Here is a 13,728-nt window from a genome sequence, read left to right as displayed (position 1 = left end):
ATATAAAAAAAAGTTTTTCATGCTTGGCATAATGTTTAATCTATCCATTTATTCCACTTTTTGCTGTCTTTCATTCCCAGGCAATCACTATGGAAAGTAAAACATTTGCTCAGCGGTTGATGGTGTATTTTCAGGATAAGTGGAATAAGTTTGATGTTCTTGCCATCTCCCTCTTCATTGCTGGTTTGTGCTGCAGGTAATGGCCCTTGATGGTCCTGCAAGTTTCCACAAAGTACTAAGCAGAAAAACTGTTTTTAACATTGCTAATAATAAGAAATGTTTCTTGAGCAGCAAATCAGCATATTGGAATAGTTTCTGAATGATCATTTGACTCTGAAGAGAGTAATAATGCTGAAAATTCAGCTTTGATCACAGGAATAGATTACATTTTAAAATATATTCAAATAGTAAGGTTATTTTCAGTTGTAATAATATTTCACAATTTCAATATTTCAAAAGTATTGCAGGTTTGTAACAAGCTGAGGTGTCACAACTTAGCTGTTATCATTTACATAATATTCATCATACCTGTCAGCATTCTACTACATTTTTGTGTAATGATTTATTTATTTATTTATTTATTTATTTATTTATTTATTTATTTATTTATATATATATATATATATATATATATATATAGATATATATATATATATATATATATATATATATATATATATATTTATTTATTTATTTATTTATTTATTTATTTATTTATATATATATGTGCCTTTGTGTTTCTGTCAGGATGTTCAGTTGGTCATACAACATGGGACGTGGTATACTGTGTATGGACTACATGGTCTTCACACTCCGACTCATTCACATTTTCGCCATTCACAGACAGCTGGGTCCCCAAATCATCATACTTGGCAAAATGGTGAGATAAACAGGAAAACGTCATAGTTCTAGGTTCAGTGCAAATTAAGATTTTAATTCAATCCCTCAAATTGAACACTAGTTCTGCCTTGAGAAGTAGAAAGATGATTTAGACTTTTATAATATTTTATATTATATACTGTAGATTACAAAGACAGTTCACCCAAAAATGAAAATGTCATTATTTACTCACTCTCAAGTTGTTCCAAACCTTTGTGAATTTCTTTCTTCTGCTGAACACAAAAGAAGGTATTTTGAAGAATATGGTTAACCAAACAGTTAATGGACCTCATTGACTTCCACAGTATGGGGGGTGAGGGGAATACTATGGAAATAAGAGAGATTTTAAATGGATCCAAACAGATCTCGCGACACACAAACAAAGCAGAACAAAGAAACTCATACAGGTTTGGAACAACTTGAGTGTGAGTAAATGATGACAGAATTTTAATTTTTGGGTGAACTATTCCTTTAATATATAAAGTGTTAACATGATTTTTGTTTGATATTAGGAATTGAGGGACAAATTTAAATTATCTTCTGTAGTAATTGACATCATGCTATCAAAAGAGCTTGATTTGGTTTGAACCTGAGAATGGGTTCATTGATCATTAATTCTGTTCAATAAATAAAGGACTTCTCTAGATACTAAAATCCCATTGTGTGTTGACCATAGTAAATAAATAAAATAAAACATTTCAGTACTTGAGAAATACTGGAGACCATTATATCTACTAAATCACTCCTCTTTCTATTTTCCATTAATGTTTTTGAACCACAGATAAAGGATGCGTTCTTCTTCTTATTCTTTCTGGCGGTGTTTCTGATTGCGTACGGAGTGGCCAATCAAGCGCTGCTATATACATACGATCCAAGCCCTGAGAGAGCATTTCGACGAGTATTGTACAGACCATATTTACATATATTTGGACACATTCCTGTGGAAGAAATTGACAGTATGCTTGCTTTTGATTTACACTTCACTAATATTTTGCAAGTTTTTTTTTTTTTTTTAAGCATCTACTGACTATATTGTATATTTGTGTGTGTGTGTGTGTTAAGCTGACAACTATTGGGATCGGGACTGCACCGATAATCTGACATTGATTAATGAAGGGAAAGAGCCATGTAGAGACACCAGCCACAACTGGCTTGTGGTCATTTTGCTGGTCATCTTCCTACTGGTCACCAACATCCTACTTGTCAACTTGCTCATTGCCACATTCAGGTATTCTTTTTCTGTTTATCCATTCATCTGGTGTATGTAGCCATCAAATGATCCATCCATCCATGTATTTCTCTTCTCCTTGTGTCTGTTTGTGCAGCTATACCTTCTCTAAGGTTCAGGAGTGCAGTGACACATACTGGAAGTTTCAGCGGTATAATCTGATAGTGGAGTATCATTCTCGTCCAAATCTCGCTCCACCCTTCATCATCCTATCCCATATCAACAACTTTATCAAAAGAAACTTCTGCAAAGAGCCATCCACCAAAATCCATCATTTTGGTAAATCATAGTACACATTTTTGAAAAAATTGGTATATTAGGGTGTGCTCACTACTGTAGCTTGGTTCTTTTGTTCTGGACTCCAAAATGTCCTGTGGTTAATTTTAGGGCTGCCCTCTACTAAGATTTTTCTAGTCGACAAGTAGTCATTAATTTAAGTGATTAGTCAACTAATCGCACATATATATATATATATATATATATATATATATATATATATATATATATATATATATATATATATATATATATATATATATATATATATATATATATTATTAATAAGCCATTTAAATCATAATGATGAGCCTTTACATTGCCTAATCCGCTCTCAATCGCACACATAAAGCTTGCAGCAGCACACCGGCAAAAGTAATGATTATAAATGTGTCATGTAAAAACAGCAAGGAGACATTTTAATAATTTATTGATAATGTTTTCTGTGTTTTCGGGCTGCAGGGATTAATTTGACGATGCCGAGGGAGTCGTCATCGCAGTAGTGACTTGCACGTTTAATATGGACATAATCTGAGAATATTTATTTTTCCACTTCAATTGGTTAACAGTCGCTTGACATTTCAAGCTTTCTATAGGTATATTTCTAATGTCTGTGAGGCAAATATACACTGATTTTTGGTTTATTTTTTGAGGTGCTGTAGTTCACAGAGACCGAGATGGCAGAAAGCGCATCCTGTTTGTTCTCTTTATTTTACAAAGGAACAACATTTTCTTGTTATTGTGAGTTCACACAAATGAAAGTACAATTACAGTTTCGAACGATGTATTACTGTTGTTATCAGAAAAAAAAATTTGCAAGTGATCGCGTCGGCGCCTCAATGTCTTGCAGTAAGAAAGCTATACTTTAGCTTCCACACTCCACACAATCACTTGGATGTGTGCCTATAATAGCGCACAATTATCTATGTTAACGTTAGAGCGAGCAGCCATGTGAAGTTGTAACTACTTGCATGCTTCAAATGATAAGCCATATTCAAGGTCGATGGATGATAGGCGAACGTTTGGATTTCCTGCCTAACGCACTGTATTTACCACAAGGACCCCCATTAACGATCCGTCCCTCATGGACTGCACAAGTTTTTTTCTTCTTCTGCGAATTTTTGGTCTACTATGCCTCTTCTAGTTGACTAACGATTAGTTATATTAGGGGGCAGGGCAGCCATAGTTTGTTTATATATCTTTATATCTCTTATATATCACACTCTTAGAAAATTATTATAGTTCAAAAAGATTTGCTGAAGATGAAATATGACAATGTAAATTTTGTGTGCATTTGTCTTTTATAATAGCCATTCAAATAAAGGGTAGAGAAGCTAACAAGCTGGTGAAATGGGAGAACTTGCAGAAGGAGAACTTCCTGGCTGTGGAGAGCAAAAAACAAAGAGGGACCGACTCTGAGAGGCTGAAACGCACCAGTGCTAAGTGAGTCAAACCTGCATGAAAAATAACATTTTCCTCCTTTTGAACTAAAGTTCAGTGTTACCGTACCAGTCAAAAGTTTGGAAACCTAACTATTTGTAATGTTTTTGAAAAGTCTCTTATGCTCATTAAGCCTGAATTTATTTTATTATATTTTTAAGTATTATTACAATTTAAAATAATGTTTTTCTAATTTTAATAGATTTTAAAATATATTTTATTTCTGTCATGCAAAGCTGAATTTTCATCATCATTACTCCAGTCTTCAGTGTCACATGATCCTTCAGAAATTTCACTCTGGCGTGCGGCGTTTGGCTGCGCTGTATCCCTTCTAGACAACTGAAAAAAATGAGACCTATGCTGTGTCTGAAATCGCCCCCTATACCCTTATTCAACTATTCCCTACATTACTCCACTAATATAGTCCACTTTAAGGAGTAAATGAAACGAGTGAGTGAATTCAGATACTGACACTGTTTACATTGGCACAAAAAATCGGATTTTTTACTCACATCTGGCACAGATCGGAATTTGTTGCACACGTGTAAACACAAAAATCCGCACAAGATCCGATTATTTATTTTTATTTTTTTTGCATCCGCCACTTCCAAATGTGGTTTTAAATCAGATACATATTCGATCTCTGGACATGCAACCTACATCTAAACGCATATCCGATTTCCAAGCCACCACAAGGTGAGGGCGACATGTTTGCTCACTAAAAGGTAGTTTTTAATGTTGTATTATGAAGCAGATGTGCCTGTATGCACTCCCACTGAAAATTCTCAGCTTTATTACTGAGGTGGGAACTTTATATGTCTTTATATGTTCCATCTGTTGTTCATTATCTGTTCAGTGCATTGTGTTTCCCTGTCGAAATACCCACACTTGTTGGTCTTGGTCACTTGAGAGCACATGCACGTGACAGGAAGTAAGTGCACAAGACGTCTCACTTCTTAAAAATTCCCAAGTGCAGTGCCCTTAATGTACACTAAACCCACACTATCTTGAATACTGCTTCTGAGCGGTATTTGAGGCTAAGCTTATTCCATCATGTATTATGTTCAGGAATTCACATGCCCCGAACTCGTGAGATGTCAAGGAAAACATTTGACTGCAAGTTAAATTAATTATATATTACATATAATTTGGTAGTAAAGCAAAGTTTTGCATGTTTTATTGATGCAAAGATGACTGTGTATTTTGTACATCATTTGCAACTGCTTTTTATAACTTAAAGAAGCACTACAATTTTAAAATTGTGTCTTCTGTTAGTTACATAGTGACCACTGAACAGACATTTAGATGTATTTTAAAATGCAAAGTATTGAAAATAAATAATTAAAAAAAGCTCTGTAAACACTTGCATTTTTTGCAGGACTATAAATGTGTCCAATCGGTCAGTTTTCATGCCCACTTGAACACTTGAGCCAAATACAGGTAATACGTCAAAGTAGACAAGTGGTCAAGTGCAAAGTACTGGTATTTGGACAGGGCATGTATTTAAGCTGTTGCTTTTCGTTTGTGGTTTGGAGGGGGTGCTCTTGTTTTCTCCGTGTTTTGGATTATGTTGCCGTGTCACTCTTGTCTGGATTATTTGCCTACTCAAGGTTTGGAATGGATCTGTGACTTTGCCTTTTGTTAATAAACTCTGTGCATTTGGATTCTCCCTCGTCTCATCTTCATGCCCCATTTACAATGCTTCATTTACATGTTAAAATGACAAAAAAAAAAAAAAAAATTCTCATGTTAGAGGATATATCCAGATCACCCTACAACAATTTAGTTCATACACATGACCTCACCTTTATCACCATGTTGGGTTTGCAGGTATGGTGTTTGTGACTTGAGAATACACGTGTGCACATTCATTGCAGAATGTGATTTATCATTCATCTCTCAACTGCTTATAAATCGGTGTAAATTTGTGTAAAATTGGCTAGTATTTAAAATTTCCTAGTATTTAGTTTACCATTATTTCTATTGAACAAAATAATTTCAGTAGTTTCATGTTTTAGATTGTAGCTCATCTTGTACACTGTCAAGGACAAAGCTAACCAGCAAAACTTAACATTGAAAGCCTTCTAAATGTTACACGTGTTTGCAACATATTGTAGTGAGTAACCTTTCTTGGTATTGCTGTTTCAAATAACCCAACATAATCTGTATTCTGAGCCTGTCGAGGGCTAATTGCAATAGCAGAAATGTTACTAGTTATTTTCAAGGAAAATAATTGTTCATTATCAGTAGTGTAGTGATCTATGAAGCTCTGTTCACACAGAAGTCACTTTCAAACAAAGCAGCTTTCTGTGGGTCTACCTGACAATTTAATCTGTATTTGGAAGCTTTTTTTCACATGAGCACACATTCCTAATAAAATGACTGGATTTCTCGCACAAAACTGTCAACGGGCAAAATGTGATTATAAACCATATTTTACCTCAGATTCATGCATAATGTTGATGTTTTGTGCATGTTTCAGGGTGGATGGTGTCCTCAAACAGGTCAGAGATGTTGACCGTAGGCTGCAATCACTAGAAGCAGAAGTAAAGACACAGGTAAAGACACATGATTTGATGTCTGTATTGCACTGTATAGACTGTCAAGCTGTTGTTCACAGATGAATACTCCTCTATATGCAGATGGAGTTCTGTACATCTTCTCTTCAGTGGATTATGGACACACTGTCTCAAAGCAGTACAGCGAAGGGCGCTAAAGCTCAACCTACACGCAAAGGTACACCTGCTTGTGTTGCAGTACATATAGTTTAACTTTGTTTCTCAACTGGTGGGTCACAACCCCAAAATGATAGTCAAGGATAGCATGTTAAAAATAATAAATGGTCATTTAAATCAGGGGCTATCAAGCTTTTTTTTTGTCACTTAGATACTTAAAGGGATAGTTCACCCAAAAATGAAAATTTGATGTTTATCAGCTTACCCCCAGTGCATCCAAGATGTAGGTGACTTTTTTTCTTCAGTCGAACGCAAATTATGATTTTTAACTGCAACCGCTGCCGTCTGTCAGTCAAATAATAGCAGTAGATGGGAACTTCAACTATAACAGTAAATAAAACTTGCTTAGACAAATCAAAATTAAAACCTGCGGATCGTGACGACACATTGATGTCCTAAGACACGAAACGATCGTTTTGTGCGAGAAACCAAACATTATTTATATAATTTTTACCTCTAATACACCACTATGTCCAACTTCGTTCAGCTTCCTGTTAGTGTGGTCAAAAAACGTGTTCTGAAGACGGAAGTGATGTCTCGCCCATATACTTCAATGAGCGCGAGACATCACTTCCGTTGTCAGAGCGATCAGACCTCACTAGCCGGAAGCTGAACGAAGTTGGACATAGTGGTGTATTAGAGGTAAAAATTATATAAATACTGTTCGGTTTCTCGCACAAGCCGATCGTTTTGTGTCTTAAGACATCAATGTGTCGTCACGAGCCGCAGGGTTTAATTTGGATTTGTCTATGGAAGTTTTTTCGACTCTTATTGTTCAAGTTCCCAATCACTGCTATTATTTGACTGACAGACGGCAGCGGTTGCAGTTAAAAATCATAATTTGCGTTCGACTGAAGAAAAAAGTCATCTACATCTTGGATGCCCTGGGGGTAAGCAGATAAACATAAAATTTTCATTTTGGGGTGAACTATCCCTTTAACTTTAAGTACCCTAAGAGAGATTTTTTTTTTTTTTTTTTTTTTTTTTTTTAGTACACGAAGAGTTTTATTTGGTTTGTTTTAAATTCCTAATGTTATTTTTTTTTTTTTTTTTTTTTTTTTTTTTTTTTAGTGATTTTTTTTCTTTTCTTCTTTTTTGCTGTGATTTAGTTTGCCATTTGAACTGTTGTTGTTAGTTTTTAACTCAAATATTAATATTATCATCACATTTATCATTAATTTTACACAGTTAATACTAATAATACGAATATATTTTATAATACTATATAATATTTTGATTTGAACTGTTATTATTATTAGTTTTAACTAATAAAAAATGAAAATATTACTTTTGTAAATTACTAATAATAATATTTTTTTTTTAATTAAAGTTATAAAAAGTTTGAATACTAATATGCATCTCTCAAATGCCAACTGTAACTAATAATGCATAGTCAGGATAGCATCATAAATACATTTGTTAGCTTTTAAAATGACGGATGTGTTTTTTGGCGTCTAATCAAATCAGTTGAGAACCTCAGCTTTAGTGGATGTATTTGCCATTGCATGACATTTTAGCAATTTTTCAACATGTACAGATTATGTACTTTTTTTCAACAGTAGTTGTTTCAGCCTCCCTTGACCGTGAGAAATGAAAGAGCCTTCTCTTCTGTCTCCGTCTTCTGTCTCTCACTCTCATGGACACATGCAGCAAGAAGCAGCACTAGAAGCCAGTGAAAGGAGGGGCGATGACTTGTCAAAAAACCCTTATTGTTCTGGTTTCCAATTTTAAATGGGTCATCCTGGCCTTTTCAAGGTTCATCCTGCTCTTTTGACTTTAGTACTCCCAAATGACCTGTCCTCGTTTTCCATGTTATTGTGGGAATGACTGGAGTAAGAGAACAGGGCACAGAATGTCCTTGAACTTACTGTACAATGAAAGGTCACTTATGTCATGTTACATTCATAGATCGATCAAATGATTTTTGAGTTTTATGGTCAGTAAATCTAGTTATTTTTTTAAAGGTCAAGATGATTTTATTCATAGAATCAGATTTTATAGAGCTATAACATTATTTAGAAGAAAGCGACGTGGCTTTGTTTTTTGAACAAAAAATATTTATTATGTAATGTTACAGTACATCAAATAAGCCTAATGTTCAGAAGGGTTTTTTTGTTTTGTTTGACAAAATATTATTTTGTCAAAAATATTGCTATATGATTTGACAAAACAAACAAACATCTTTAAAAACATAAAACTGAATGACGCAGTGAATGTTTACGGTTTCACTTTTTCATAAGATCAAATGTAACTGCATGCTGTAACGATGTGCTTGGACTTTACATGTTTTTTTGGGAGGATATTTACATTACATTTTGTGATGCATTTTATTAAGAGTTATTAATTATCTTTTCATTCTTTCTATTAAAAGTGTCTGTATTTAACATGAGTTCTTTTTTGCAGGGCTTGTTTTATGTAGGATTTGGCGAATCAGGCCAATAAGAAACAATATTACTTCTTTTTTATGCATATGTGTAATTAAAAATGTCTACATTATAAAACTGGGCCTGTATTTATCAAGTTTCTCAAAGTGCCATCTTAGTCTTAAGTACTGAGAATTCATGAAATTTAAACTCAAGTATAAAAGCAACTTACCAAATTTCTTAAAGCTAAGAATCACTCTTACACTCACAGTTATTTAAGACAGCTTGAGTATGGAAGCTTACTGTAAGTGTTGCAATATTCAATTTGAAATTTAATGTAGAAAATGGCAATGTAATAAGCTTTCAGAAGTCTATCCATTTCTTTGTTGGAAGGGTGTGACGCTGCACTGAAACTAATTTTGACCTTCAACCGTATGTGGCCAATTGAGGTCCACTACTTCATAGTTTTTGTCACGTGATTGCCATGGAGCCCTGGAGGGCAAAACAGCCATGTAATTACAGCACAAGCCTATCAATTTCCCATAATAAAAACAAAAATATGTGAACAAGATGCAAGTTTTGGGCACTTGTGATTCATATGCAGCACCTGCAGTGATTTCAAATTCAATCACTAAAAACGATTTTTTAAAAAGCTAATGTGAAAAACACTAGGGTGGGTTGCACCAATAAGGATTAAATTAAGCAAAGTTTAGCGCTAATCAAGTTGATCTGGGTTTTATTTTAAATCGAGCACCACTTAATTTTAAAAACAGATTAACTACGCATAAAGGGTTAATTAAAGGGATGATCAAGCAGCATAGGCGGAGGGTGAACCAACACCAGGCTAAAGAAACCTTAGTGCAAAGTGCCTTAAAGTTGTAGTTCACCCAAAAATTAAAATAACATCAATAATTACTCACCCTCATGTCGTTCTACACATAAGACCTTGTTTCATTTGGAACACAAATTAAGATATTGTTGATGAAATCAACAGTTTTTGTAGGCAAAACCCGGAAGCGAGTTAGCATTTTTGGACTTCCGGTTCCAACGCCGTAAAGTCTATGGGTTTTTCGAATGGGTTTTTGCTAAATCGCCTGAAATAAGGTCTGTGGTTAACAAAGCCTCTAAATACTTTCACGTTTTGATCTATGACATAAAACACACCAGTTATAACCCACTTGTGATTTTTTTAAAACTTTTACTGTGTCTAATCGGCAGTTGCTAACAAATTGCTAAAAGGGACTACTTCCTGGAGGGGACTTTAGACATCATCATGACAAACTTGGACAGCATTTCTCATGAAAAAGTGGATAAGTAGTCATACACAGCGCAGATCATAATCAGTGAGCATGTTTTGAGTTGTTTTCTAAATAAAGTTTGAGGACGCTTGGTGGTGACGACGTTGATCCGCGACCATGGTGTGCTGTAGGCTAGTCTGTTTATAGCCTACTGTTAGCCTTTTATATCTGACGACTTTATTTAGGCTTCAAAATCTATAAATGTTGTGTTAACTTGTAAATATTATCTTGATAGACAAAACGTGTAAGTGTCATATACCTTTGTTAAACACAGAGCTTATTTTCTGCGATTTTCCAAAAGTCTATGGGAAAAATGAATAGGCTTTCAGTCGAGGGAACCCGTGCGCCGCTAACTTCCGGGTTGGCCTACAAAAACGCGTCATCCTTGGGGCACTCTATAGCAACGGGTTGGGGCATCCAAACAATCGGAAAGCAAAATTCCATAGCTATACAACACAAGTTTGCTTGTCCTATGAGGGTATGCATCGACGTCACTTTCCCGCCGAAAACGCGCTCCCTCAGCTGGACTGAGTGGCTAAAAAACCTGCCGCGTGACTGGATTTAATAGGGAAAACGCGAGTAAAACAAACGATTACACTAAGGTTGGACTCGAAAGTGTTCCTTGCAACTTGTCAAATAAACCATGGATATTGACATGCAGCCAGGAATCGTGTTTCCTGACATTATGTGCCTGATTTCAACGCCGGGGAAATACATAAAGCAAATCTGCCTGTGAATATTTTATATAACTTCAATATAGGTAAGTTTAAATCCGAGTAATCACTTATATCGTCATATTGTCCAGCCCTAAAACTTATATAGTTTTATAGAATAGTCATCACGCGGAACTTTCAGCAGGCAGTCACACTTTAATGTAAAGAATATTCCCATTATTCTTAGTTAATACCCAGGGACGTGCACAGACATTTTGGGGGGCATGGGCTCAAGTGGAAAAAGGGCACTTCTCATAATTATTTATTTAAAAAAAAAATAAAACGTTAAATATATTAAGACAACTCTGACTTCCTGACCAATTTATTTTAATTCCCTCACACTCATTCAATTGTTTCATACTCCACAGATTTCTACAAAATAATCAGTTCACACAGAGACCATGTTCTTTCAATAGGTTTATCACAGCAAAGGAAAGGAAACTATGCCACAGTGTGTTTTCTACACTAATATTTTCAAGTAGCTAGAGTATATATTTAGTATAAATGACTGCACCGAGGAGAGGGACATAGTTTCACTAATAATTTGTTCATTTTGCACAAATCAGTAAATTGTTTTAATTCTTTTGGTTATTGGAATACTTCTTTCATGTAGTGGACACTTTTAAGATTTTGGTCCATTTTAGATGGTGTTTGTTTTAAGCCTACTACCCTCCATCTGTTTGCATCTGTAGATTTATTCTAAATTAACCAAAACAAGCTAATCTGCATATTTAAACACATCAAGAGTTCTCTCCTCTGAAATCTTATAATTACATTATATATTATAACAAATGCCTGCAGAGGGCGCCAGAAGCCTACTGATTTTTGTTGTTTCACAGCACAGCATGATCAAATCCACGATCAATGCCAACCACCATAATTAAAAATATATTATTAGTTAAATAATAATAATATTCAGACACTTTTTTTTACAGAAATGCTACAGCCACTGTTATTTCTTCAACAAGAATATATATACATCAAACATGCAATGTATTATCCTGTGTAAGCGTAGATTTAAAAATAGCATTATGTAATGCTGTATTATGATTTTTGAATAGAATTTTTAATAAATCGTGCATCCTTAGAAAACTGTCTAATAATGCAGTTCATGGATGCTCCTCTTCTGGTATTGACAGCCCTAGATATCTTTACCATGGTTCAAAACGCAGCACATTAAAATAATTGAAATTATAATATGACATAAATTACATTAGTATCAAATCAGGCAGATGCGTTGCTGGTGTCAAACTATTAAAGCGGCGTTAAACGCATAAATAATCTCACCCATAAATAGTTTCACAATAGATTCACAAATTTCACATGTTTGTTAACATACATAGGCTACCTGAAAGAAATGCACGGGATGGATCCATCTAGGGCTTATTTCTTTTTCGTTTCTCATCGTCAGACAGCAGTTGTATTTTCCGGGGTGAAGTTGTCAGAAGTTTTCAGCCAGCAGCAAACATGAGGTGGGATGTGCTGCGCGCGCGCGTTTTTTTTTAATTCAGTAAATATATTTTTGACAGGGAAGTTGTGCGTAAACAGGAATATATATAAGCATTTATTAAAAAAAAAAAAAAAAAAAAAAGGCCCCCAGAAAAAAGGGCACTTTCTCTCGAGGAAGAAAAAGGGTAGGGGCTCAAGCCCCCTTTTGTCTATGTGTGCACATGCCTGGTTGCAGTGATGGAGTACTCGAGTCCTGGACTCGGACTCGAGTCCGACTCGAGTCACTATTCTTTGGACTCGAGTCCGACTCGAGACTCCATTCTGCCGACTCGTGACTCGACTTGGACTCGCGGACTGATGACTCGTACTTGGACTCGGACTCGAGGATATATAAAATCGGACTTGAGCATTCATCACGTTGTTTTTGACTAAATATGTTATAAAAAATTATATAAGTTTATATATAATATTATATAAGGTTTCGTGCCCAAGACCGGCCGGGATCTATTTTTTCCCTCACAGACACTGCTACCGCTCGCTCTCTTGACAACACACTCACTGACGTCACTCACTTTACACTCGTGCATGATTCGCGTGCTAAATGTTCAAATTTGGAAAATGCAGAAAGATGTGCCCCGGATCGTGAAATTCGCCTACACGAATTTTGCATCTAATGCTGGAAAGAGCAGCGCTAAATGTTGTGTGTGTAATTGCACAATTGAGGAAAAGACTGGGACAACTTCAAACTTTAACAGACACCTGTCACAGATGCACCCAGAAAAGCCAGTAAAATGCTTTCCATTGGCTAACGTTAGCTTTTAAAAAAAACTATTATTGACTAATGCATATATGATAATAAACAGAAGAAGCTAGGGTTGGGCGATGTTTGACAATTTGGCATCAGACGTCGACGATGTCTAATGTCTGGTTCAGATTACACAATTTTTTTGTATGTTGATAATTTACTAGTCACTGTGTCAGATCAGATTACATGATTTTTTTTTGTCTGTTGCGATAGTCACTGTGTCAGATTACACAATTTTTTTTTTTCACTGTGTCAGATGGATTACGCAATTTTGACTCCTAAAATCCTGTGGTGTCGTGGACAAGAAACATGTCAGACTAACGTTACACGTTGCTTTCTGACCAGTCGCGTGCCGTCACACACACATTCACTTGAACACATACAAACGCACTCACGCTAAATCACTCGGTCACTCACTCACAAACGCTCTCTCTCTCTCTCTCTCTCTCTCTCTCTCTCTCTCTCTCTCTCTCTCTCTCTCTCGGCATATCGTATTGATTTTTACGTTTTAAGTATTTTTAAAATACAGTGCCCAGTAAAAT

General features: G+C 35.3%; 1 protein-coding gene across 1 annotated transcript in view; it reads left to right on the top strand.

Annotated features, from left to right (window-relative positions):
- Positions 1-3,830, top strand: part of LOC137007508 (transient receptor potential cation channel subfamily M member 4-like) — a 34,664-nt gene extending 30,834 nt beyond the window's left edge. Inside the window, exons 18-23 of the mRNA XM_067369042.1 lie at positions 81-196; positions 748-880; positions 1,661-1,835; positions 1,942-2,107; positions 2,205-2,386; positions 3,694-3,830. Coding sequence (XP_067225143.1) covers positions 81-196; positions 748-880; positions 1,661-1,835; positions 1,942-2,107; positions 2,205-2,386; positions 3,694-3,830 — 909 coding nt within the window. The remainder of the gene's footprint in view (positions 1-80; positions 197-747; positions 881-1,660; positions 1,836-1,941; positions 2,108-2,204; positions 2,387-3,693) is intronic.
- Positions 3,831-13,728: the final 9,898 nt, after the last annotated feature.

Source organism: Chanodichthys erythropterus, chromosome 19, assembly GCF_024489055.1.
Source record: "Chanodichthys erythropterus isolate Z2021 chromosome 19, ASM2448905v1, whole genome shotgun sequence".
NCBI classification, from domain to species: Eukaryota; Metazoa; Chordata; class Actinopteri; order Cypriniformes; family Xenocyprididae; genus Chanodichthys; species Chanodichthys erythropterus.
Note: the sequence above shows the minus strand (reverse complement) of the source record. Positions and strands in the feature narration are given on the sequence as shown.